The sequence below is a fragment of the Pantherophis guttatus genome, chromosome 2 (genome assembly GCF_059756535.1).
Source record: "Pantherophis guttatus breed Tessera chromosome 2, ASM5975653v1, whole genome shotgun sequence".
NCBI lineage: Eukaryota > Metazoa > Chordata > Lepidosauria > Squamata > Colubridae > Pantherophis > Pantherophis guttatus.
This window is the reverse complement of record NC_142064.1, coordinates 18,673,898-18,700,877: the sequence shown is the minus strand read 5'-3', so window position 1 is coordinate 18,700,877 and position 26,980 is coordinate 18,673,898. Positions and strand designations below refer to the sequence as shown.

Here is a 26,980-nt window from a genome sequence, read left to right as displayed (position 1 = left end):
ATAACTGTTGACCAGAACAGCAATGTAATTAATAACTAGTTGATTTCTTAGGATGCATGAAAGATGTGATTTTCATGTAGGAATAGAAATAGAAACCAAGTTTTTCTTATGATTTTTCCTTGTCTGCATCCCACCCACATGGCCTTCTAATAGAGTGGATTACAATTCTTGGCACTTCCTCCAATAGGACCATTTATTATGGTACTTGGGGACATGGGAGTTGAAATCCAACATGCAGTTGGAGAAGGGTAAGGGATGTATTTCCCTTTTATTTTATCTTCTGGATTGGTTGCTTGATATTTTGCAGTGTTTGGGCCTTAGACTGTTAATAAAAGTTTAATAATACAGGGTCCCCTACTCCAGTTTATACTGAACTCTAGAGGGCAGGGAGACTGAGAAGGAAGAAAAGGATTTGGAGAACTGTATAGAAAGACAGCTATGAAGGAAGGTTAGAATCCTCAGTCATCTAACAGAGTGACAGATTTATTTATACAGGTAGTACTTGTTTAGTGACCACAATTGGGACTGGCCATTTCACTATTAAGACTAATTTCTAAATAAAACTGCAACTGTGCTTATGATCTTACTGGATGTTTCATTTACTTCATTGACCCCTGAAGTTGAAGTAAATACAAGGAGAGCTCTTAAAGTTACCTTTTCACCAACATCGCAACTGTGAATGATTGCTAAAGAAAGCAGTCACTACATGAGTACTGTCTCTATATACTTAGTGGCAGGGAAGGCAAGGATGGGTAGCTCTGACCTACATTGCAATATTAAAGGAACATGAGAAAGAGAGGGGGAGTGAGGGAGGGAGGGAGAGGGAGAGGGAGGGAGGGAGAGAAACAGAGAGAGAGAGAGAGAGAGAGAGAGAGAGAGAGAGAGAGAGAGAGAGAGAGAGAAGAAATGAAAAGAAGGACCAGGGTTGATATGATAGCAGAGTTCCAACAGCTAAAGGGTTGCCACTAAGAAGACAGAGTCAAGCTCTTCTCCAAAGCACCTGAAGACAGGACAAGAAGCAATGGATGGTAACTATTCAAGGAGAGAACCAATCTAGAAATAAGGGGAAATTTCCTGAGAGTTAGAACAATTAATCAGTAGAACGACTTGCCTCTAGAAGTTGTGGGTGCTCCCCATTGGAGGCTTTTTTCTGTATTCAGACAGAGATGAAACAGAAGGTTTGGTGATAGCAACAAAGCCAATACAGATCATTCTAGTTTGTTGTAAGTATGTTTTAGTGCTAAAATAAAAAGATAAAAATGTAGACACCCACAACAGAAAGAATGTATGACAATCTTTTTGTCCTCCTTCATTTGCCTTCATGTTGCAATCCATACAAACACGCTACCTTTCCTTTCTTTGGATTCATACATGCATTTACTCATTTCACAGGCTTGGAAGAGATAGAATTCTTACAGCTGATGTTCAAAGAAGACTTCATCTGTGACAGTTACTTGAGTAAAAGTCTGCACGGAAGGATTACCACGGAAGAATTACATTTCGGGGAAGGGGTGCATCGAAAAGCTTTCCGAAGCAAGGTGTTGCAAGGGTTGGTGCCTCCGCTCAGCCCAGGTGACCCTTGTGTTTTGAAAGTGCACAATGCCATTGTGTATGGGACCAAGAATAATGACGAGCTTATGGAAAAGAATTACAAATTGGCGCTACAGGTAAGTGCATGCAGGAGCCCCTCATAACTGAGATGATCGCAATATTGATATCCGTGGGAGAGAGAGATCAAACAGGCAATACAATACAATTCTTTATTAGCCAAGTGTGATTGGACACACAAGGAATTTGTCTTTGGTACATATACTGGTACATGTACAAGACAAGAATTTGTCTTTGGTACATATACTTTGGTGCATGTATATCACTGTACATAAGGAGAATAAAATACGTTCATCAAGAATAAAAAGATACAACACTTAGTGATAGTCAAGGTTACTAATAAGCTATAAAATCATATTAGGAAACAGACAATATAAATCATAAGGATACCAGCAACAATGTTATAATCATACAGTCATAAGTGGGAGGAGATGGGTGATAGGAACGATGAGAAGATTAATAGTAGTGCAGACTTAGTAAATAGTTTGACAGTGTTGAGGGAATTATTTGTTTAGCAGAGTGATGGCGTTAGGGAAAAAACTGTTCTTGTGTCTAGTTGTTCTGGTGTGCAGTGCTCTATAGCGTCGTTTTGAGGGTAGGAGTTGAAAAGTTTATGTCCAGGATGTGAGGGGTCTGTAAATATTTTCACAGCCCTCTTTTTGACTCGTGCAGTATACAGATCCTCAATGGAAGGCAGGTTGGTAGTAATTGGTGGTCACAACATTGTGATAGAAGCTGCGCCCCTTTGTACATATTTCCCTCATATATGAACAAAGAGGTGGGGATTCACTTATGGTGTGGCCTCCATCTTGCCTGTTTTGACCCTCTCTGTGGATAGTGGCACTCCAAAAAACAAGCTGATGTTCAAATATACATGAACCTAATTAACTCTTTGCTCTTACCTGGGGGTCCAATGGAAGCCTCTGATTTTGGAGGTGTTGTTGTTCAGTCACTAAGTCATGTCTGACTCTTCACAACCCCATGGACCATGGAACAGCCCCCCCTCCCCACTCTCCACTGCCTTCAAACCCACTGCCTTGATGATACTATCTAACCATCTGTCTATGGAGATTCTCAGTCATCCAGGTCATGGTTGTCCCAAAGGACAATCTTTTTCTTCAAGAGGCCACTGGACTTTCTGGTTTGTCTTTGAAGACGTTTCCCTTCTCATCCAAGAAGCTTCTTCAGCTCAGACTTCTTCCAGTCAGAGCTGAAGAAGCTTCTTGGATGAGAAGCGAAACGCCTTCAAAGACAAACCAGAAAGTCCAGTGGCCTCTTGAAAAAAAAAAGCACCGTTAAGATATCTAACTATCTCATCCTCTGCCATCTCCTTCTCTTTTTGCCTTCCATCTTCCTCAACATCTGGGTCTTTTCCAATGAGTCTTCTCTTCTCGTTAGGTGGCCAAAGTACTGGAAATTCAGCTTCAGTATCTACCCTTCCAAAGAGCAGTCAGGGTTGACTTCCTTTAAGATTTTGGAGTGGCTGTAAAGATCTCACCTCCATCTTGTCTACACATTGGCTTTTTATCTATTAGATATTGAGACTCTAGAAAGAGTGGAGACCAAGATGATTAGGGAACTGGAAGCTAAAACATACGATGAACAGTTACAGGAACTGGGCATGGCTAGTCTAGTGAAGAGAAGGACCAGGGGAGACATGATAGCAGAGTTCCAATATTTGAGGGGCTGCCACAGAGAGGAAGGGGTCAAGCTATTTTCCAAGGCACCTGAAGACCAGACAAGGAATAATGAATGGAAACTGAACAAGGAGAGATTCAACCTGGAAATAAGGAGAAATTTTCTGACAGTGAGAGCAATTAACCAATGGAACAGCTTGCCTTCGGAAGTTGTGGGAGCTTCATCACTGGAGGCTTTCAAGAAGAGACTGGATTGCCACCTGTCAGAAATGGTGTAGAGTCTCCTGCTTGGGCGGGGAGTTGGACTAGATGACCTACAAAGTGCCTTCCAACTCTGTTAATCTGTTATCTGTTAATAGTAATTCTAATGTTTTAGCTTTAAACGTTTGATGTCTTAATGTTTTAATCCTATCATTGCTTTATTCTGTTATTTATGGTATAATAAGCCATTCAGAGTCGCTTGATAGAAAGATGGCTGGCATACAAATTTAAAAAATAAAATAAAATAAAAATAAAGTAATTTTTTTAAATGGATTTTCTTCCACCTAGGAATGTTATGTTCAGAACACTGCAAGAGAATACGCCAAGATCTATGCTGCTGAAACACAACCTCTCGAAGGCTTTGGAGAAGTACCTGAGTGAGTAGACTTTTACAACTTCCTGGAAAAATAAATAGAATCATTGCACAATGGATGTCATTTAGAAGAAGCTCTGCTGTTTGATAAGGAAGGACGCTGAAACTAACACGTGTCAGCTTCTCTCGGCAAAGATCTCGTTTTTATTCCTAAGCAGTTATTATGGAGAATTTATTGGTAAAAGTTGGGAAGATTTATACATGCACAATTTATTCCTCCCTCTATCAACAGCCTTGATTGGACAAATTGGTTTTTGTTTTTGTTTTTGGTGGCGTATTCACGTTTGGTGAATTCAGAAAATGCAGAGGGCCTTTCACTTCCTAAACTTCCTAATTTTTGAGCCCTGCAACTTAAATCAAGAAATAGAATTTTTAGAACATTTGGCAAGGAAACCAGTCTAGAGATCCGGGTGTCTATGGAGATTCTCAGTTATCCAGGTTGTAGTTGTCCCGAAGGTCCTTTTTTTTAACTTTGTCATTTTTATTTTTATTATATAAAGTACAAAGAAGAAAAGAAAATAGGAAATTAAGGGAGGGAAAAGAGGGAAGAGAAAAAGAAAGAAAAGGGGGCATTGACTTCCAACTCTTCCTAGCACAGTATAAAATAAACACACTCCAACCTCAACTTTTTGCTTTCACACATTAATATATAACTAGCCATTCCTATAACACCAAATATTTCTAATCCACAAAACCAAGATCAGAATTTCATTTTTTTTTCTTCACAAGCATGAATTCCAGAAGGGACATCCAAATAAGAACATATTTTCCTCTTTAAATAAAGTAATCAATTTAACCGTTCCTGCTTTATCTTCCTTGCTATGGAAATAATGTGTATTTCTATTTGGCACCATTTTTATTTACAAAATGTATTGTATTATTTCAAATTCTTTGGCCTTACTGAAAAAAAAAGAGGAAGGTGTCAGGGTTCCAAGTAACACCCCCAAAGAAAGAAAACTCCGAGACTCGAGATTCCTCAAAGTTCCATTTTATTAGAGATATCATATTGGCACATTTGGGAAAACCCAAATCTGAAAATTTCCAGGTTTTCCCACCCAAAGGAAAGTTCAGGTCCCTGACCAGCACCCATGTCCATCACATGGCCTAATCAGGCGCTGTCCCAACTGGAGAGGCTTCCCAGTCACCCAACTCTAGGTGCTAGGGCAAGATGTCCTTGACTCTCTGAGAAAGGAATGTTATTTTGACTATATATCTCCCATACTCCATATAATCCCCCCTCCCATTTTCCCACAGTAGAAAATGTGGCAGGTCTGAAGGCCCAATGTAAAAGATGGCTTCCAGGTCTGACAGGAGGGGGAAAACCTTTCTTTTTTTTCCCCACCCTCCTCTTTCCTTCAAGAGGCAACTGGACTTTCTGGTTTTTCTTTGAAGATGTTTTGCTTCTCGTCCAAGGAGCTTCTTCAGTTCTGACTGGATGGTGGGTAGAGACCCTGGTTTTCCAGATCCCTCTGTGATTCAGGGACGACTGCAGACCTGCCATTCACTCTGTTATTGCTCTACAATTATGCCCATGCCTTTCACTTTGACTGCTCTTGTTCCATAAAACGCTACTTTAAAAAAAGGAGAAACCTTGGGAATGGTTAAGCTTCCTCATTCATTTTCATTAGCATCCACAGTTTTTAACACACAAGTTTATTTCTTGGCCATTTGATTAAAAAAAAGAAAAGAAAGCCAAGTGCATTTCTCTTAAGTTTTTAAGATGGTTGAAAACTCAGATACACATACATATTTTCTTCCAATGTGTATATTTTAAAAGTAATTTGTTTTAATATAGGCCTTTTGGGATATCTATTTTTTGAAAAAAAAAATGTATACTCTTTCTTTCAATTTATCATCACACACACAGAAACCTATAAGATGATGGAGAGCTAAAGGATAATTGTGTTTTGATTTGTATGTTAGTTCAATTTTTGCAAACTAGGCTGTTTTATTTTAAAATCCAAAGTATACTTTTTAAAAAAATCTTTGATAAACCAGACTACTTCGATTGATTAAGTCTCTTTGGGCTGTAAAGCTGCAGTTTAAAAAAAAATAGTTCAAACAAACTGAAAATGTGGAGTTAAAAACAGAATCAATACTGTATATTGGAAAAAATTAAAGAAAAATGTAAGCAGGTCATGAAAACACATTGTGCTTGAACTGGGACTAATGATGGAATTGCCCTAGGAGTCTTACAGTGTGTACACATCATTGTAATTTCACTTATACATGTGAAGCAGGGGTGGGATTCAATCGGTTCAGACCAGTTCGGGTGAACCAGATGCTAATTTTACATCTGGTTCGCTGAATCAGTAGTTGCAAGGACTGGCTGGCTCTTCCCCCCTCCCCTCCCCTCCCAGGAGTCTCCACGCAGCCCATTTTGGATGCCAGGTAAGTGCAGGGCCCGCGCGGAGGCTCTGGGATGGTGAAAAATGAGCCTACCGGAAGTCTGGAAACAGACCCGTTTCCTGCCTCCGGAGGGCCTTCGGAGCCCAGGGGAGGCCATTTTTGCCCTCCCAGAGGTTCGAGGAAAGCCTCTGGAGCCTGGGGAGGGCAAAAATGCCCTTCCCAACCGTGGTGCAGGAGATCAAGTGGGCCATGCCCACCATGGCCACGCCCACCCAGCAACCGGGCAGAGAACCAGTTGCTAAACTTTTTAAATCCCACCCCTGATGTGAAGTATTTGTTTAAGGTGACCAGATTTTAACATTGGTAAAGAGGGACATTGTGGGCGTGGCTTATTTTGTGGGCGTGGCTAGCTGGTCATGTGACTGGGTGGGCGTGGCTAGCTGGTCATGTGACCGGGTGGCCATGGCTATGTCTATAGGGTAAGGTGAACAGATTTTAACATTGGTAAGAAGGACACCATTGTGGGCGTGGCTTATTGTGTGGGCGTGGCTTAGAGGCCATGTGACTGGGTGGGCGTGGCTACCTGGTCATGTGACCGGGTGGCCATGGCTATGTGTATAGGGACTACTCAGAGGGCTGAAAAGTCATTTCTGACAGGTCCTCACACTTTTGACTGGTCCTCACACTTATGACCATCCTCACATTTATGCCCGTGCAGCATTCTTAACAACCATGTCACTCATTTCACAACTGCTTCTCTTCAACAAGGTGACAAGATAGGGCAAAAATGTAAAATGTGAGGACAGTCGTAAGTTCGAGGACTGGTCAAAAGTGTGAGGACCAGTCAAAAATAACTTTTTCAGCCCTCTGAGTAGTCCATATGCACAAAAGGACTAACCAGAGGGCTGAAAAAAGTCATTTCTGACAGGTCCTCGCACTTTTGACTGGTCCTCACACTTATGACCATTCTCACATTTATGCCCGTGCAGCATTCTTAACAACCATGTCACTCATTTCACAACTGCTTCTCTTCAACATGGTGACAAGATAGGGCAAAAATGTAAAATGTGAGTAGTCGTAAGTTCGAGGACTGGTCAAAAGTGTGAGGACCAGTCAAAAATAACTTTTTCAGCCCTCTGAGTAGTCCATATGCATTAAAGGATTACAGCAATAGAGAGGGATGAAGGAATGGAAATTAGAGTAGGAGTGAGGGTAAGAGAGGGAGGAAGAGAGGAGGAGAAGGAGAAAGAAAGAGGAAGTAGGGAGGAGAAAAAGAGGGGGGGGGGAAGAGAAAGTAAGAAGGAAAGAAAAGAGAGAGGTGGTAGGTTTGAGGAGAAAGATTGCTGTACAATAAAAAAGATGAAAGGGAAGAAAGCCAACCCCAAGCAAATATAAAGATATTAAGATAAAGAATGAATTGTTAAACTTTAAAGAATAAAAGAGAACAAATATGAATAAATAGCAATAATTAGAAACACACATACAAACATACAATGTATTTTCTTTGAACAGAATATTTGGCTGGTTCACAAATTTAAACAGCGTTTAGTCATTTCAATTAAATTTACAATTTCTATATTTCCTTTTTGCCATATTTATTCCTCATCTATTTTTTAAAAAAACCAATATTACCCTTCATCCTCATCTCTAATCTTAATCAAATTCAATTTTTCCCTTCTATTCTATATTATACCCCTTCCCATTGTCATCTATTTTTATATCCATCCTCACATTGTTTAATTATGTAATTATGTAATACAGTTGTTTAATACAAATTCAACATTTTAATATAAATCAATTAGTTATAAAACTATCTTTTTTGTATATTAATCAATATGAACATGAATATTCCAATTATTTCCATGCAATCCAATTTCTTACAAATCAATTAATTATATTTACCAATGATAATAAACCAAATAATTTCTCCCATATATTCCTCCGAACCACAACTTAACCATTTCTGCTTTCAACACAATATACAATTAATAGTATCTCAATTATTACAATTCCCTAGTTAAATACAGCTTTTTTTCCTTTGTGTTTTAAAATCTTGAACTCTCCTCCTAAATTTCCCATTGTTTGCAGTTTTTCACCTACCTTTTTTGGGGAGGAAAAATAAAAATAAAAATAAATCTCTCTCTGCCTCATTTTGTCACGCTGCACCAAAGACCCTGGTTTCGGTTTCGTTTCTGAAGCTTAGCTAGGGGAAAAAAAAACTGCTTTACACTGATTGCCTGTAGGGCGGCCCTTTGAAGCCCCCGGCAAGAGTTTAAACAGTTTTTTTTTCTTCTAGCCATCAGCTGGGGCTCAAGAAAAATCGGGACTTTTTTGAAACGCCGCGGGACGCGGGACAAATTGCTCAAAAGCGGGACTGTCCCGCCAAAAGCGGGACGTCTGGTCACCTTATATTTGTTATATAAACACACAACATACAAGGGCTAGCAAAATTTGTTACTGATAAAGCATTTTTTACAATGTTGGCTCCTTGAGGCCTACCTGTGCTGTAATCCTTTTCCACTTTTCTCATAAATAAATTAATACCTTTCATGTATAAGGCACAGCTTGCCAAGATCCTAATGCTCAACATCTCACACCATCCAGAAGAAACCATTGATATATAGTGTGGTGAAAATGTACATTATTCAGTGTCAGATAGTTCTAATCCCCTTCCCCTTCCCTCCTCCTCCCTCTTCCCCTCCTCCTCTTCCTTTTCCTCCTCTTCCTCCTCCTCCTCCTTGTATGCCCTTTTCTACTCAATGTTTCCTTTCCCGCTTAACAAATCCCAGCATACCATTCAGTATAAAGGGGTATTCGCTATACAGTTGTTTTGTACTGTCCTTCTCATTGTTCCTTAACTACCGGCCATGCTGAATGGGGCACATGAAGTTAGGGAAGGATGTTTTCTCTCATTAAAGAGCCTTGGTAGTACAGTGGTCTAAAGCACCCTGTTATTAAGACCAGCTGCCTGCAATTACTGCAGGTTCAAATCTTGCCAAGGCTCAAGGTTGACTCAGCCTTCCATCCTTTCTAAGGTAGGTGAAATGAGGACCCAGTTTGTGGGGGCAATAAGCTGACTTTGTATAAATATACAAAAGGATGAAGGCTATTGGTTAGCATATTGTAAGCCGCCCTGAGTCTCCGGAGAAGGGCGGCATATAAATCAAATTAAAAAATAATAATAATAATTTTTTTTTTTTAAAAAAGCACTGAATATACCCCACGTTTTAACTTAATAGGTCCTTGAAATATGTTTTCTAAAATTTTTCCTGAGACCGTAAGTTTTCATTGTGTATGTTTCTTTTTTTACTGGCTCTGCTTTCAGAATCATTCCTATTTTCCTTATTCATCGGCCCAAGAATAACATCCCTTATGCAACAGTGGAAGAGGAACTCATTGGAGAATTCGTGAAATACTCCGTTAAGGACGGGAAGGAAATCAATTTCATGAGAAAAGACTCGGAAGCTGGCCAGAAATGTTGCACATTTCAGCACTGGGTGTATGAAAAAACCAGCGGCAGCTTGCTTGTAACAGATATGCAAGGTGAGAATCTTGCTATTATATAGTGGTTAGTGGTAAATGTAGTATTATGGCTGGTATATCCACAAACAGGCCCACAGAGAAATAATGCGTGTCTTGCTGTACCCAGATTCTCAACCAATGATTATAGATCTGGGAGTTGAAGTCCACATGTCTTAAAATTGCCAAGTTGGAGAAAGACTGCTGTAATAGAACCTGGACAGTTGGCATTCAGTTCCCACCAGGGCCATTCGTCAATTGGGTGTAGAGGTAAAAACAGTCAACATGACAGCCACAATTATATGATTGAAGGCTCACCTGTGTCATATACACACAGTGCTCAAGGCTGTCAAACTGACCCTCCATGAATGCCTCTGGTTCCTGCTATTTTCCTTAGTCCTTCGGTGGTTCGCATGATTATGAACTTCCTCAATGCATCTTTTAAAAATGCCATTTCTCTTAATCTCCATTTTTTGGATTCAGGTTTTAATATAAACATGCCCCATGATTGTCAGGCTTGTTGAGAATTCCGTTCACAAGTCTAAGACAGAGTCAGGTTTTTTGGGAATGTCTGAAGTCTTCTTTACAAAAAATAATGACGTATTTATTTTACATTTTGAAGCTGAACTTATATATATTGTGATATATATGTTGCAATATTTTCAGGATCAGACTCAATAAAGATAATAGGAGTTAGAGCTTTAAATATATTTCCTTTTAATTATGATAGGCATTCTATATTCACTGAATATTCAAGGTAGAAGCGCCGAGAATGGTGAGGGTGGCTCCTTATATATACAAGGGGTGGAGTTAGGAATGGGAGTGGTAAGTTATGAATACATTAAAGTCCAAAGAATAAGTTAACCTCTGATGTTCCATATATACATTATTTACACATTGGAGAATAAGGCATTTACATCTGACAAATCCCCCTCTAAATGCCGGTTCGTTACACAACACCAATTACATTCTGATTCAGGACAATATAATACATATAATTTAGAAGTTAAATATTTGTGTTGTTTAGAAGGTAAGGGTTTTGTTAATATGTCAGCTAATTGTTCAGAAGTATCGCAATGTATTGCTTTAATGAATCCGTCTTGAGACAGTTGTCTCACATGCTTAAACTTTATATCAATATGCCTGGACCTTTGTCCAATTGCATCGGATCTGGATATTTCAATGGCCGCTTTATTGTCTTCATGCATAATAAATGGTAAAGTGGGTTTCTTCCAAACATCAGTGATCAGATCATTGAACCATACAAGGTTATTTGCAGCCTTGGACAAACAAACATATTCCGCTTCTGTAGTAGAAGTGGCTACTAGTTCTTGTTTACCAGTATACCAGTAAACTGGACAATCATTCAATAGAAAAACATAACCAGAAGTACTCTTTCTGCATGATGTATCACCAGCCCAATCTGCATCAGCATAACAAGTAATTTTTGGTTCTCTGTCATTATTGGGTTCCAACATTAAACAAAAATCTAATGTACCCTTCAGATATCTTAGAATTCTTTTGACAGCTTCCCAATGATACAAGGTTGGTTTACTAACATATCTTGACAATAGATTGAGAGGTAATGCAATATCTGGCCTAGTCCAATTAGATATATAAAGGAGTGAACCTATAACTGATCTGTAAAATGTGTTGTCTTTAAACTCAGGGGAAGATTCATCAGTGTTTCTAAGAAAATCAGTTTGCATAGGGGTGTCACAGGTTTTGGCATTATTTAAGTTACATTTGTTTAGGAGTTCGATGATTTTATCTTTCTGTGTAAGTTTGAATCCCCTTTTAGTTTTGTTAATTTGCACACCAAGGTATTTATTCACTTTACCCAGAGATTTCAGTGAGAAGTGTTCATTTAACTTATTTACAAAGATTTCCCTGCTCTCTTTATGCTTTCCAATGTATAAAATATCGTCCACGTAAATTAATACAAATTCAATATGATCATTACTCTTTTTTACAAAGAAACAGTTATCAGCAGTGGTGGCGTTGAAATCCATGGTCTTAAGTACTTTTACCAAGCAATCGTACCATCTTTTGCCGGATTGCTTTAATCCGTACAGACTCTTATTTAATAACCAAATTTCGTTCTTATTAGTGTATTGACTGTGTGGTGCTCTTACATATATTTCCTTATCTAATTTTGCATGTAAGTATGCGGTCTGTATGTCATATTGGAATACGTCCAGATTGAGTGCAGATGCTACTACAAGGGCTGTTTTGACACTCTCTGTTCTCACTGTGGGTGAATATGTATCAGTATAGTCTTCTGGATATTTTTGTGCATAGCCTTGTGCAACTAGTCTAGCCTTGTATAAGGTATTGCCTCCTTCTAAGTTCTTAATTTTATAAATCCACCTGGTACCTATAATTGTTTTATCCTTAGGTGCGATCGCAGGTGTGAATACATTTAATCCTTGTAAACTTTCCATCTCTTTTTCCATAGCTAGTTCCCATTTTTCTCTTTCTTCACGTGGAAGTTTCAATACTTCTTCATATGTATTAGGTGTTATTTGTTCTCCATTCATATGCATTATGTAATCTTTGTATTTATTTGGTATTTGGTTTCTATTGTTTCTAATAGTTCTTTCAGGCTTGCTATGGTTATCATGCAAATATCTAGCTTCCTTTTTTGTTAATGTGTCTGTCTTTATTTTATGCTGACTATTAGTCCAAGTTTTGGTTTTGTTCTTACTTTTGTTAATATTTTGATTTTCTGTTGTTCCTTCCTCGCAAGATATCGTATCTTTACATTTATTAGGAAATATTTCATTAAGGTGCAATTTTGACCAATTGGCCTGTTCATGGAACACAGCTGTTCTGGAGACTATAAATTTGTTATTACTATCAATAAATCTGTACCCTTTGGTTCCAGTTTCGTATCCCATGAATCTTAATCTCCTGGATACGTTTTCTCCCTTTCTCCTCAATTGTTTAGGTATGTGTACGTCTGCAGTGACTCCAAATATGTGCATGTGTGATAATTTGGGTTTTCTATTGTACATCACCTCATATGGTGTCTTATTCACAATACTGGACCAGGTTCTATTTTGAGTGTAATTCGAATAATGTAATGCCTCTGACCAAAATTGTTTGCCTAAACCAGCATCCTCTAATGTGCACCTAATCATGGTTTGTAGTGTGGAATTTTTCCTCTCTGCAACTCCATTTTGAAATGCAGAAAAAGGATTGGACGTGAAATGTAACATTCCTCTATCCTTTAACCATTGGGAGAATTCTTTAGACATGAATTCACATCCCCTATCTGTCATAATTTGCTTTATTCTGATATTATGTTGTGTTTCTATACGTTTGTAGAATTCCTTAAATTTCTGAAATGTTTCATCCTTGTGCTTTAATGTGTAAACAAAACCATATCGGCTGTAGTCATCCACTATTGTTAGAAAGTAACGTTTTCTATAGGTAATTGAGGGACTTAATGGACCAACTAAGTCCATATGTACCAAATCAAAAATATTGTTAGTTGATCTGTTAGATTTTTTTGGTCTGGGACTGGTTTTTAGTTTGGTGGATTTACATACTGAGCATTCCAAATAATTTTCACAATTTTTTATTTTGACACCTTCTGCGTGTTCAGTCATTTTTTGTACTACAGGAAAGCTTGCATGTCCTAACTTCCTGTGTAAGATGTGAGCACACTCATCATGAATTGGTTTACCTATTTTTGGTTTCTTTTCCTTGTATGTATTTTTGTGATCATGAGTTATTCTACACTCATCATTGTCACTGTTACTGACATTTTCATCATCTGCTTCAATACAATCTTCCATATTTGAATCAATGTTGTGTAAACATCTTTCTTTAGTTATTAGATAGGGTAGACCTCCTTTTATCATTACAGTACCTACATTTGTTTTGTTCTTTTCTATAGTTGCTTTCCCCTTTGAGAAAACTATATTGATATCAGATTCTCTGCTTAATTTTATGGCACTTAGTATGTTGTGAGGTATTTCTGGGATTAATAATACCCCCTCTATTTTCCCTAGACCAGGCAAGGTCACATTTCCTTTGCCTAGTACTTGAACCTTTTCTTGATTAGCTACCTTTATCACAAACTTATCTTCTATAAATGAAGATAATATACTTTTGTTGTTGGTGGTGTGATTTGTTGCACCAGAAGCAATAAGCCAATTGTTATTCTCATCCTGCTGTGTTCTGGTGCTGTCTTGTTTATTTAGCCCATTCAGTGACCCAGATTTCCTCTCTTTTGAATTTTCTCTACCCCTTCTACCTTCTTTGTAATTTGGTGGACTTCTATATTTGTGTCTATCTGTGGAAGATTGTCTGTAATTATATTTGCTCCTATATTCTGGTCTATGTCTCTCTCTTGAGACTTTGGGGCAGTCTCTTCTACTATGTTCCCTGGATCCACAATTGTAGCATCTAAAGGCCTCATTATGTTTATCTTGAAAGACTACTTTCCTAAAAGGTTTGTGGTCTGTTTGGTTACTGGATCGATTTTTTCTTGAATTGTCTTCTGCTATCAATTTGTTAGATAGACTTTCTATGGATAAATATCCCAAATTAATGGTATCTAAGTGTGACATAAAGCTATCCCATGATGGATCAAGTGAATTGATAATAACACTTTTCATTGTTTGATCTGAAATCACTTCCCCCCTCAATTGTAGCTCAGCTCTTATTTTGTTTAGATTTATCAAATGCTCACTTATAGAAACCCCTGGTTTTACTCTAGAGGAAAAGAAATCCTTAGACATTCTTGTGGTTGTAGCTACGCTATCGCTGTGAAATAGATTAAACATGCATTGAATTATTTCTGATACAGTTAGGTTTGGTTTGATGCTATGATACATTGCAGGAGACACGCTAGATATTATTATGAAAAATGCTCTATGATGTAAACAATCTATTTTTAAAGTCCAAGGTCTTCTTGGAGGGCTAGTTATAAAGAATAGTAAATTTTCTTTCATGAAAATAACCTGAAGCTGTTGGTACCACTCTTGTAAATTAATGCCATCAATTCTAAGTTTTGGGAAGTCACTGGGTAAGTTATCTACATTATTCTGTCCATTACTTACAACCTGGGGCAGTCCGTGATCTCTCAAGTGCAGGAAATTACAGAACGGCATTGGGATGCTTGCAATGAGTCTGCGCGGTTCTCTGGCCAGTTCAAGTCCTTCTGGGTCGTCTACGTAGTTTCGCACATGCGCGTTGCTCATTTCTTCTTTGGTGGCGTCGTGGAAGGTTCTCTCCCTTTCAGCTCTCTCGATCCGCTCCTCCTCAGATGAGTCGGTCTCTGGCTCGGTTTTTGGGGTTCTGGTGGTGGCGACGGTTCTTTTCTTCTTTTTGTGTGCGTTGGTATTCGATCTTGTCTGTGGTGTAGGGCGAAATCGGCATGGCTCTCTGGGCTCGGGCGTCGTCGCTTTCGAAGTCAGGATGGGAGCGTGCAGGTCTTGAGTCGCCGGTTTGATTTCTTGCTTCTTCGTAGATGTCTTGGTAATTTTCAGTCTTGGCCCAAAAGCAGCAAAGAGCGTTTTCATTGCTGATTTTACTTGAGATTTTGTTAAATCGTCTTCACTTTCTGATTTTGGATCATCTGAAGAGTTTGAGACTTCTTTCTCACTTTCTTCGTCTGATAGTGTTTTTCGCGCCAGAAATTTTGAACTGAGCGTTTTGATTGGCTCTGCTCCATTCTCTTTTGAAGTTCGTTGAAACCAAGATGGCTGCCATTCAAAATTTCGCGCGGGATCACATCTTTTCTTTTTAACAACTATTTTCTCAGTAGTCATCTCACTTACGGTTTTTTGATCTTTGGGTTTTTCTTTAATGACGTTTTTCTCTCTCGCTGCTCCGCTGTTCTTCAGCATCTCCTGGAGGTCCGCGATGAGACTTTCATCATTCTTTTGGCTTTTTAGTATCTTTAATATCTCCGACCTGAGTTCGTTATTTTCTATTTCGATTTCTTTCTGGTCATTATTTTCACTCATTAGTTCTTCTTCTTCAGTGGTGTATTCTTCGGATTCTCTCGAAATCGCATTGGTGGATTCGTTGATCATCTCTTGATCAGTTTCTATTTCTTTGCTGTAGGCCCTGGTGTTGGGCCTATCTTTCTTGGACATTTTTAATTACTTATTGAGTCAATTAACCATCCTCTGCTACCAGCTTGTTGCAATATTTTCAGGATCAGACTCAATAAAGATAATAGGAGTTAGAGCTTTAAATATATTTCCTTTTAATTATGATAGGCATTCTATATTCACTGAATATTCAAGGTAGAAGCGCCGAGAATGGTGAGGGTGGCTCCTTATATATACAAGGGGTGGAGTTAGGAATGGGAGTGGTAAGTTATGAATACATTAAAGTCCAAAGAATAAGTTAACCTCTGATGTTCCATATATACATTATTTACACATTGGAGAATAAGGCATTTACATCTGACAATATAATATATCACATTATATTGTGATATATATATATCACAATATAAAAGCAAAATATTTAATAGTAATAACAGTAATAGTAACAACAACAACAAAACAACAATAACAACAACAATTTTAAGAAGATACTTAGTTGATACCTAGGATGCTGGCAGCAACCTCTATCAACCATCAGTGCCAGTCAGTAATATTTGTGATACGTCTTTAAATGTTCAATTGACTGAGCTTTATGTTTAATGAATAAAAGAATAATAATAATAATAATAATAATAATAATAATAATAATAATAATAATAATAATAATAATAAAAACAGTTGGATGACAGATTAAATAGATGGAAAACCATGGACAGCACTTGAAAAACATTGAAGGAAAATGTGATGACAACTTTACATGGGCATGCCTTAAGATGGGAAAGAAACAGAAGGTTTAATACTGGCTGCTCAAGAACAAGCACTACAAACTAATGCCATGAAAGCAAAAATACAAAAATCTGCCGACAATCCAAACTGCCAACTTTGCAACAGCAAAGTTGAAACTGTTTCACATTTAATATGTGAATGCAGCAAAATCACACAAACTGATTACAAAGCTAGACATGACCAAGTTGCTAAATTAATCCACTGGCCATTATGTAAAAAATACGACTTACCTGTATCCAAAAAGTCATGGAAACATAAAGTGGAAAAAGTTATAGAAAATGAGAAGGTGAAGATCTTGTGGGACTTTCAAATACAAACGGATTGTCATTTGCAACACAACATGCCAGATATCACAGTTGTTGAAAACCAAAACATACAATTTATTGACATCCCGGTACCAGGAGTTGAAGAAAAAGAACTGGAAAAAATCATGAAATATCACGACCTGGCCATTGAAACTACATGGCTATGGATGTAACATGTAACAGTGATACCCATTGTCATCGGGGCACTTGGTACCATGTCCAAGAATTTTATAAGATACATCAGCAAATTGCAGCTTCCTGCAATAACACCAGCGGAACTGCAAAAAACTGCACTATTCAGAACATCGTACATCTTAAGAAGGTACTTGGTTGATACCTAGGACGCTGGCAGCAACTCGTATCAACCATTAGCACCAGTCAATGGTATTTGTGATGCATTTTTGAATGCTCAGTTGACTGAGTTTCATGTTTAATGAATAAAGTAAATAATAGCTCTTGTGAGCAACATAGGTGCTATCATCAATGTAATAACATGGAAGAACACTCTTTTGCATTGAATTTCATTCCCAATGACCGTAGGGACTTTCTTGACCTTTTCTTGAGAATTGTATGGAGAGAGTTTATTTGTAATACATCCTCAGCTTACAAACATGGGAATCCCATCCAAGTAGTATTCAGAATTGGCCTGCTTAGCTTCCCAGCTCAGACAAGGTCAACTAAGTTCTCTCACCTAATGAGACATTTGACTTCTTCATGTGCCATTAAGCTGCTCGTCTCCTATGTATAAATCACCTGGAAATCCTTTTCTGAATGTCAAGTTGTTTGTTGGACCACATTTATCATAGTCCTGATTGGTGAATTCCTTGCTCTCCTGGTCAGGAAATATAGACAACAGCATAGGCTACCATTTTTTTCCTCCCCATAAAGGGAAAGTGGCAGAAAGCTTTTCAATTTACCTATTTCATCAGAGAACTCTTTAAAAATAGTTTTCAGCTGTTCTACTGAAGAACATGTGAAAAAAAGAGCCATAGAGGACAAGGACAGGGAATTCCTTTGAAGCAGCAGTCCCAGGGATGAAATGCTCCCGGTTTGGTCCGGATCGCCTGATCCGGTAGCAATGGAGGTGAGTGGTTTGGAGAACTGGTAGCAAAAATCCCTGCCCCTCCCCCATTGCCCAGCTGAGCCACGCAATCATCAGAGCCTTTTTTTTCATTATTTTTAAAAGCATTTTTTCTACAACCTCCTTGGCCGAAAAAATGCTTTTAAAAGTAAAAAAAAAAAAAGCCTCTGATGATCGTGTGGCTCAGCTGGGATCATCAGAGGCTTTTTAAAGCATTTTTTCTACAACCTCTTTGGCCGAAGAGGTTATAGAAAAAAATGTTTTTTTAAAAAAAAGAAAGCCTCTGCAGTTCAGGCAAGTCAGCTGGGATCGTCAGAGGCTTAAAAAAGAAAGCCTCTGCCGATCAGGCAAGTCAGGTGGGATCGTCAGAGGCTTTTAAAAGCATTTTTTTAAAACCTCTTCAGCCGAAGAGGTTGTAGAAAAAATGGTTTTAAAAATGGAAAAAAAAAAAGTTGGCCACGCCCACTCAGTCATATTACCCCCCCACCAAGCCACACCCACAGAACCAGTAGTAACAATTTTTGCATTTCACCGCTGAGTGGTCCCCAACCTTTCTAACTTGGTTGCCCGAGGGTGTGTGTGTATGTGTGTCTGTGTGAGAGAGAGAGAGAGAGTGGCAGGTGCATGTACACATGTACAACTCGTGCTCGCCCTCCGTTCATGCAAGTGAAGCTTCGTGCACGCATGTGCTTGCCCGTCACTCATGTGGCCCAGTTCCAAACGGGCCATGGCCCGGTAGTGAGCCGTGGCCTGGGGGTTGGGGACCCCTTCTCTAAAGCACAGTAGCCAACTGAAGTGGAGGTCTTGGTTACAATGAACGGTATCACAGGGCCAAACTGGATAACACCCACTGAGCCAACAAACCAGAAAACATTAGTTTTGATATAGCAGGAAAAGACAGGTAGGGCCTTCCTTCTTGACACAGTGATACTCCCTTCTAAGTACCAGTGGAAGATGTCATCCCACATTCTCTTTGCCCTTCAGAAATGGTTGGTGGTCTGTAGTGGGACAAGATCAGCCCATAGTAACATAAGCTGTGAAAACACCCCAACCTTACCAGGTTGCAAGAGATGGAGTTTTCTCAAAACATAGATTTGTCAAAACATAGAAATAGATGCTATTGTAGTTGAATTCGGCCAAAAAACTCCCGTTATAGTCACGAAGTTCATTTGTACTGTTCTGATCTATTAGTGCAACAAGACTCCTTGGCTGATTTCGCTTGGATGCCATCATGTGGCCTGATTGAAATAGCCAACAGAATCTGAAAATCTGATGGCTACCATCAAGTTACCTTTTTATTTGCCTATCCAGTCTTTGAGATCTGCAAATAGAAAACCACCTACATAGAAACCCTTCCTCAAGATAGTTGTGTATTTTCTTTACTTGGACCCACTCAAGTTTGTAACAAGATTCAGAATGCGTTGCCTACTTTATTGGCAACGGAAAGGAATCAATTAGATGCCTGCTGTATCAGATATTCAGTCTCGTACTGATACTACATTGAGCCAATATAACAAATGCAGCAATTCCTAAATTATGCCCCTGCTACACATAGATTGAAAACAGGATCAAATACTGTAATATAATGTGTCCCTCTATTAGATATGCAGCGTGTATTTCAGCTCACTTGTTATTCCTCTGTTAACTCCTTAAAATAATCAGGGAATACGGTTATGGACATATGAGTTTTGCTCATATTTTAACAGGAAATGGAACCAATCTATGACTGAATCACACCCTCCCTCTGGCCATTTCTAATTAAGATGGATTGGAGATAAATTGCAACTAATTTTTCATCTGCTAGTGATTAGTGTATAAAACAACCAATGTTCTGTAATCCAAGAGGAGATGGAAGGTCGCTGGTTACAGAATGTTGGCGTCTATAAATTTTAAATGTCAATTCCATGTTATGTGTGAGAGGCTCTGTAGCTCACAGGTCTATACTCTGGTACTTTGAATCCTAGCACCGTGTGACAGAGTGAGTACCTGTCACTTGCCCCAGTTTCTGCTCACCTAGCAGTTGGAAAACATGTAAATGCAAGTAGATAAAGAGTACCACTTTGATGGGAAGGTAACAGTGTTCCATGTTTTGGTGTACATTTTGCACTGCGGCTGTTCTGTCCCCGTCCCACACGCACACACACCAACAGACGTTCAAGAGTTAAAGACCAAACCAGCCGGCAAAATCCTTTTCCTTATGATAACAGAACTTGGCAACAACCTAGTGGCTGCCTGCCAAGAGTTTATTACTTACGAAGAGGAGAGATAACTTCTCCCCGCTTCTGGTATATCAAAGGAAACAGCTCAATAATTACAGTCAATCAAGTCCAGAGATAATCCAGCAAAGTCTATAGCAAAAGTCTGGCAATGCAGAATGGCGTGGAAGCTTTCAGCTTTGTTCATCACAAGGCTTGACTGGCCACCACGCTCCCTTTTATACCTTGTGGGGTGTGGTCCAGTGACTCAGCCTAATCTCGGGCACGCCTTTTCTTCTGTTGTGCGCGCTTATCTCTGCGACACTGGCATGGATCCAGCCAAGACTCATTACCCTCATCATTGTCCACCTGTGGCTGCGTGGACGTGCTTGGCCCCGGCCCTTTTTTCTTGCCCTTCGGCGGACACCGAAGGCATTGCCAGAGAGGAGGGTCCTGGAGAGGGAGGCCTTGCCAACTCCTCTCCTTCACTCTCGGAGTCCTCTCCTGCCGATGACACAGGCTCAGGTAACGGAGCCACAACAGCGGCATGAAGTCATGCTGGCCATATGACTGTTGAAACATCTTCAGACAGTACTGGCTCAATGGCTTAAAGAAACAGAAATGAGCACCATCCCTTAAAGTTGGCTACAACTAACAGAGTAAAACCCATAGGGACTCCATTAGCTTCATCTTTTTCCATGTTATGTGTAGCCAATATATTGAAGTGGGAGAGAAACAGCATCCACCATTCCCTGTACTTTGGATGTTCCTGGTTTAGGAGATGTGGGAATTAGTCTTCTGTTTACTCTAGCATCATTTATCATGAGCGGGGAAGTCTATCAAGAGGTTTAAATGTTTTCAATGGCGGAGAAGATGTGCAGCTCAGGGTTGAATATTGAGTTCTTGGTCTTCTCTGAGCTGGGTTATTTTGTCGTGGCTGAGTTGCAGGATGAAGGAGTGAAGAGACAAATCAATGTTGAGTCATTGTTATGCAGGAAAAGACCCAGAAAATATCCTTCCTAATTCTTCACAGCATCTTTTGGACAATTATGCAGTCTGGCAAGATTCCTGTCTATAGGCAAACAGCAATAAAGGAAGTACTTTGAGTAATTCATCATGTTGTTTTTGGCTTCCTTGTGCCAGACAGTTGTTTTTTTGCAGATATTTCTCGCAAATAAATCTCTCTAGAGATCTATATCCTCTCTAGCAACCAACACCGAAAGAATCAAATAAAGAATTGGAGAAGAATCAATGTTGTGATCATAAAATCATCAAGAAAAAAAAAACATACATCCCAAATGAAACCGCCAGGTTTCATAAACAACCAGTAAATTCCTCTCTTCCATCCACTGATGATCTTACCTAGCCTGGTAGTGAAATGTCTTTAAACCTAACAAGTTTAAATGTGCTGATTGTTTGTTTGTTTGTTAGAAATGGGATCCTACACTTCCAATAGTGTGCAATCAACCACGCTGCACTGTTACACATGCTTACATGGAAGTAAGTTCTGCAAATGAGTTTGGGATAAATTCCTAGAGTGGCAGTGGACATGACTGAATATAACACATTAAATTCAAGATGGTCCTTTGCTAATTCCCTCCTTAGCTATTGTGAAACAACTATTTCTTATTTATTTATTTATTTATTTATTTATTTATTTATTTATTTGTTTGTTTATTTATTTATTTATTATTTTGTATACCGCCCTTCTCCCAAAAGGACTCAGGGCGGTAAACAGCCAAAATTAAAATACATACAATACAAAAGTTAAGATAATTAAAAGAGATTAAATCAATCGGCCACCCAATTTAAAACCCCAAGTCTATAAATTTTAAAAATCCCATTAAAAGCCATTTAGGCTAGGCCGGCTTGCTGGAATAAATAAGTCTTCAGGGCCTTACGGAAGGTCCGGAGGTTCTGGATCAGTCGTATTCCAGGAGGTAGCTCATTCTACAGGGCGGGTGCCCCCACAGAGAAGACTCTCCCCCTGGGAGCCGCCAGCCGACATTGCTTGACCGATGGCACCCTGAGGAGGCCCTCTCTGTGAGAGCGTATTGGCCGGTGGGAGGTTATCGGTAGCAGCAGGCGGTCTCGTAGGTACTCTGGCCCTAAGCCATGGAGCGCTTTAAAGATGAGAACCAATACCTTAAAGCTTGCTTCTCTTGTCTGCAGTGTTCTCACACTTTCTGTCATTTCTTCTGGTATTCTAGTTTGGAGACTTTATGACATAGCGGTGGCACTGTGACATGGCTGTGCTTTTGAGATTAACCACTATCATTATTTTCTTGTCTTAAGCTACTTTGAGCACATATTGGAAAACCAATATATGCATGAAAATGAAGATAATGGCAGTGGAGATAGCTATCATACATTTTGGGCAAAAGTAATAGGTTAGTCAAGCTCCTGCTTAGCACCCAGAAGCAGCTATGGTTGGATGCCAAAGCTTTAGGAGAAGCGCCAACACTGCATGAAAGCTGGGCTCAGTAGCAGCTCTAGGCAGTAGGACCTTAAATAAGAGATATTGAGTAAATGAAATATGACAGTAGTCTTCAAACAGACATGGATTCGCTCCCAAAGTTATAAATAAGATTGCAAGGAAACTATTCAGTGCATCCAGACATCACAAATCATAAAACACCTCCATAAAATCCAGGACAGGATGTATAGAACAAGGTAAGTGTACATCAGTCTGCAAAACTATAACTTATGGCTCCTGTTTTATCATCCTCCCCCCCCCCCCCAAGTAATGCATTTTCCATGCTTTTTTTCCCCTCCAGCAAAGTGCTAAACTGAGAGCAAAATAAATTGCTTGCCCTGGAGGAATTAAATATTTGTGACAACTGATACATCATATATAAAAAGCGATGGATAGCATCTGTGGTTCGGTAGCAAAACCACTAAAAATGACATTGATGTATTAAATGTTTCTGTACCTGATCTACTTTGTGGTAACGCTGACTTGCTGTTTGGTTTTCCAGGTGTAGGAATGAAACTAACAGACGTTGGCATAGCAACACCGGCCAAAGGGTGAGTGGGGAAAAAAAAAGCATATAATTTCTCCCAGGTCTGCTTTGTGAGTTGGGCATCTGTCTTGTGATGGTGTGCAGACTGCAAAATGAAAGGTTACAGCACACAAAGCATCCATTTCAGGGGTGAAATGCTCCCGGATCAGACTTGATTGCCCGGTCCGGTAGTGATCTTGGCCGTTGGTTCGGCAATCTGGTAGCGATGATGGAGCAAAGCTCCGCCCACCCGCCCGGGTGTCATTACTTCCTGGTTAAAACTATTTACCTTCTGCGCATGTGCAGAAGATCTGTGCGTGCAGGGCGCACGCACTTCCAAACCAGTAAGGAAGGTAAGTACATTTCACCCCTGATCAGTAGTGGGATTCAAGTAATTTAACAACCGGTTCTCTGCCCTAATGATTTCTTCCAACAACCAGTTTGTCAAACTGCTCAGGAAGTTAACAACCGGTTCTCCCAAAATGGTGCGAACCGGTTGAATCCCACCACTGCCCCTGATCCATTTCATATCCCAGCTCTTAAAAGCAGGCAAAATCTCAGCCAGCTTTTCCTATCAACTACCAGCTGATAAAATGTTAATGGGATGGACGCTGAAAGTTAAATCTTCTGGAAGGGGGTAATGATACACACATCACGAAGAGAGTGCGTATTTATCATATAGATCCATGTCTCTGCTAATTGAAATGATAAGTAACTTAATTGGCAGGCCTTCTTGGAAGACAATGAAAAAGAGAACCAAAAGAATTAGTTTTATTATTTGACTCAAGTTATAATCCAAGCGTGAAAGCTTAGTAGCATGCAAAAATCAAGATCCTATGTTTAATTTGAGGCCCAGCACAGACCCAAACCCTTGTTTATAAGCTATAATGGGACGAATGTACAAAACAGTCTGAATTTAAACCCACCAAAACACTTTTGGAATTCATTGAAAATAAGTGAATATCTTTCTGATAATCAGATTATGGGTTCTTTACATATTTAGCACTTGATCAATTTATACCTAAATTGTGACTAACCTTAAATTGTGGCAATGTTTTCCTGATGCATTGAAGATCTGAACATGTACCATAATGGGGATGTGGAAAAATGCATTCAACGTTCAATTTAATCTTAGTTTCTGAAGTCTTATACTTATTATATGTTATTTTTTGGGTGAATTTACAGAGCGAATAACGTTCCACATCTATACAGCTGTTCAGATTCATTTTAATTAGTTGGATGAATGACAATTGTAATGAAAAACGGATTTTTTTTTAAAAAAAAAATTGGGATATTAAAGCAGGCGTCTTGATATCAATTTTGATAAAGAGCCAGAAATGTTCATAGGAAAAAAATAGTTGATTTTTTTTCTCTGACTGTAAAGATTGTTTTTGTGTACTGCTAAACAGTTTCATCAACTGTTTTATCAATTGGAGATACAAAACTTACACCAAGTTTCTCTGCCATTACCGCATACTTTTAGATTCAGCAGCAGCCTAACAGACTGTGATAAGAAAACAGGGATGATTTAAAGGACAAAACTAATTTTGGGACTTAAGAGTTAGGGATATTTTTTGAAACTATCTGTAATGGCAATGATATTGCCTTTCAAACAACCAGAAGGAAGATTCAAATGATGTAGAGAAGTCACAAGAAACTGATCATTGCTGGAAGGAAACTGAAAGAATATGCTTAGTGATCCTTTGAAGTTACATAGACCCCGCTAGGGGTGGGATTGAAAAATTTCAGCAACTGTTTCGCTGCCCAGTTGCTGGGTGGGAGTGGCCATGGGGCCATGGCCTACTTGGCCTCCTGCACCCCGGTGGGGGGTGGGGGGGTGTTTTCACCCTCCCCAGGCTCCGGAGGCTTTCCTTGAGCCTCCAGGGAGGCGAAAACGGCCTCCCCAGGCACCGGAGGCCCTACGGAGGCCAGAAATGGGCCTGTTTCCGGACTTTCAGTACTTCCAGTAGGCCCATTTTTCACCCTTCCCAGGCTCCAGAGGCTTTCCTCAAGCCTCCAGGAAGGCGAAAAAAGCCTCCCCTGGGCACCAGAGGCCCTCTGGAGATTGGAAACAGGCCAGTTTCTGGACTTCCGGTAGGCCCATTTTTTGCTCTCCCAGAGCCTCCGCACATGCCTCGCGCTTACCTGGCATCCAAAACAGGCCGCGTGGAGACCCCTGGGAGGGGTGGGGTAGGCGGGGTCAGCCAGTCCTTGAAACAACCGGTTCAGCGAACCAGTTAAAAATTAACATCCGATTTGCCTGAACCAATCCAAACCGGATGAATCCCACCTCTGGACCCCTCCCCCAAGAGCTATTGCTGACCCATTTCAAAGTTACAATGGCCACACACACACACATGATCACATGATCACATTTTGGCAACTGGCTCACCTTTACAGACCTGTGGTCACATGACTGTAATGTGTGATTTGGGGGGGGGTTGTTTGTACAATTTACTTCCAGTTTCTGGCAAAAAAAAAATGCCCATTGAGGAAACTTGATTCATTTAACAATGATCACATTAATGACCACCGTGTTCATGTAACAACCATAGTGTTTGTTTAACAACTGCTGCAAAAATTGTCAAAAAATCAGATCTGGTCAAGCGGTGGAGCAGCTTTGTGGATGTTCCATCATTGGAGATTTTCAAGAAAAAATTGGACAACTATTTGTCCAAGACGATACAAGGATTCCTGCTTTGGGCAGGGGGTTGGACTGGAAGACCTCCAAGGTCCCTTCCAACCTTCCAACTCTATGACTTCTCCATTCCTAGTACACTGGGAAGCACTGATAAATCACCAGTGTCCTTGATGGAGTTCAGAAAACCACAATGAGACAGTGAAACATATGACAACAGCCCTGAAACCCATAGAATGTGATATTTCACGATGGATATCTGGAACTGCTTCGGCTCATTTCCATGCTGGTGACTTAAAGTGTCTTTAAAGTACTATATATAGTATCTTACCATAACTCATTACTCACAGACATACTGAAAGCATTATGAATAATGCATGAATATTTATTTTCCTTTCTCTGATGTTATACATTTCCAATAAGCATATCATAGAGAATTACTCTAATTAATATTCTGCATGTCATTCCCAGAAGTAACCAGAGGCTATTAATCTCTTCCTAAGCAAACAGGGATATTCTGGGAATGTAGAAAGTGATTGTAGAAGCAAACTTTTGGTGGCTCATTTTTTTACTTTCAAATCTCTGCCTCTCTGTCTCTGTCTGTCTGTCCCTCTCTCTCTCTTTCTCTCCTTCCCTCCCTCTCTCATTCTCTCTCTCTCATACACAAACACTCATCTTTCTCTCTCTCATTTCCGTCTGTCTGTCTGTTCGTCATCTATCCTTTTTTTTTAAAATTTTTGATTTATATGCCACCCTTTTCCGGAGACTCAGGGCAGCTTACAGTGCGCTAAGCAATAGCCTTCATACTTTTGTATATTTTTACAAAGTCAGCTTATTGCCCCCACAAACTGGGTCCTCAATTTACCTACCTTAGAAAGGATGGAAGGCTGAGTTGACCTTGAGCCTGGTGAGAATTGAACTCGCAGTAATTGCAGGCAGCTGGATGTTAAATGCTGCCTTAGTAGGAGGCATTAGCCTCCTACGCCACTCAGGCTCCTAGAGAGATCCTGTCTAATCTCTCTATCTGTCTATTTATCTATGATGCATTTAGTCCTCAACTTAAAACAGTTCATTTAGTGACCATTCATAGTTACAATGGCACTTGTAACTTATATAAAAGTGACTTATAACCATTTTTCACACTTATGACTGTTG

General features: G+C 39.6%; 1 protein-coding gene across 2 annotated transcripts in view; it reads left to right on the top strand.

Moving 5' to 3' along the window:
* ALPK2 (alpha kinase 2) overlaps positions 1–26,980 on the top strand; it is an 89,877-nt gene that overhangs the window by 52,897 nt on the left and 10,000 nt on the right. Inside the window, exons 6-9 of one of the 2 annotated variants that reach the window (XM_034442462.3) lie at positions 1,393–1,667; positions 3,795–3,883; positions 9,554–9,771; positions 23,164–23,212. In XM_034442462.3, coding sequence (XP_034298353.2) covers positions 1,393–1,667; positions 3,795–3,883; positions 9,554–9,771; positions 23,164–23,212 — 631 coding nt within the window. Of the gene's footprint in view, positions 1–1,392; positions 1,668–3,794; positions 3,884–9,553; positions 9,795–23,163; positions 23,213–26,980 lie in introns of those variants that run through there. The other variant, XM_087885609.1, reaches the window with a different exon arrangement.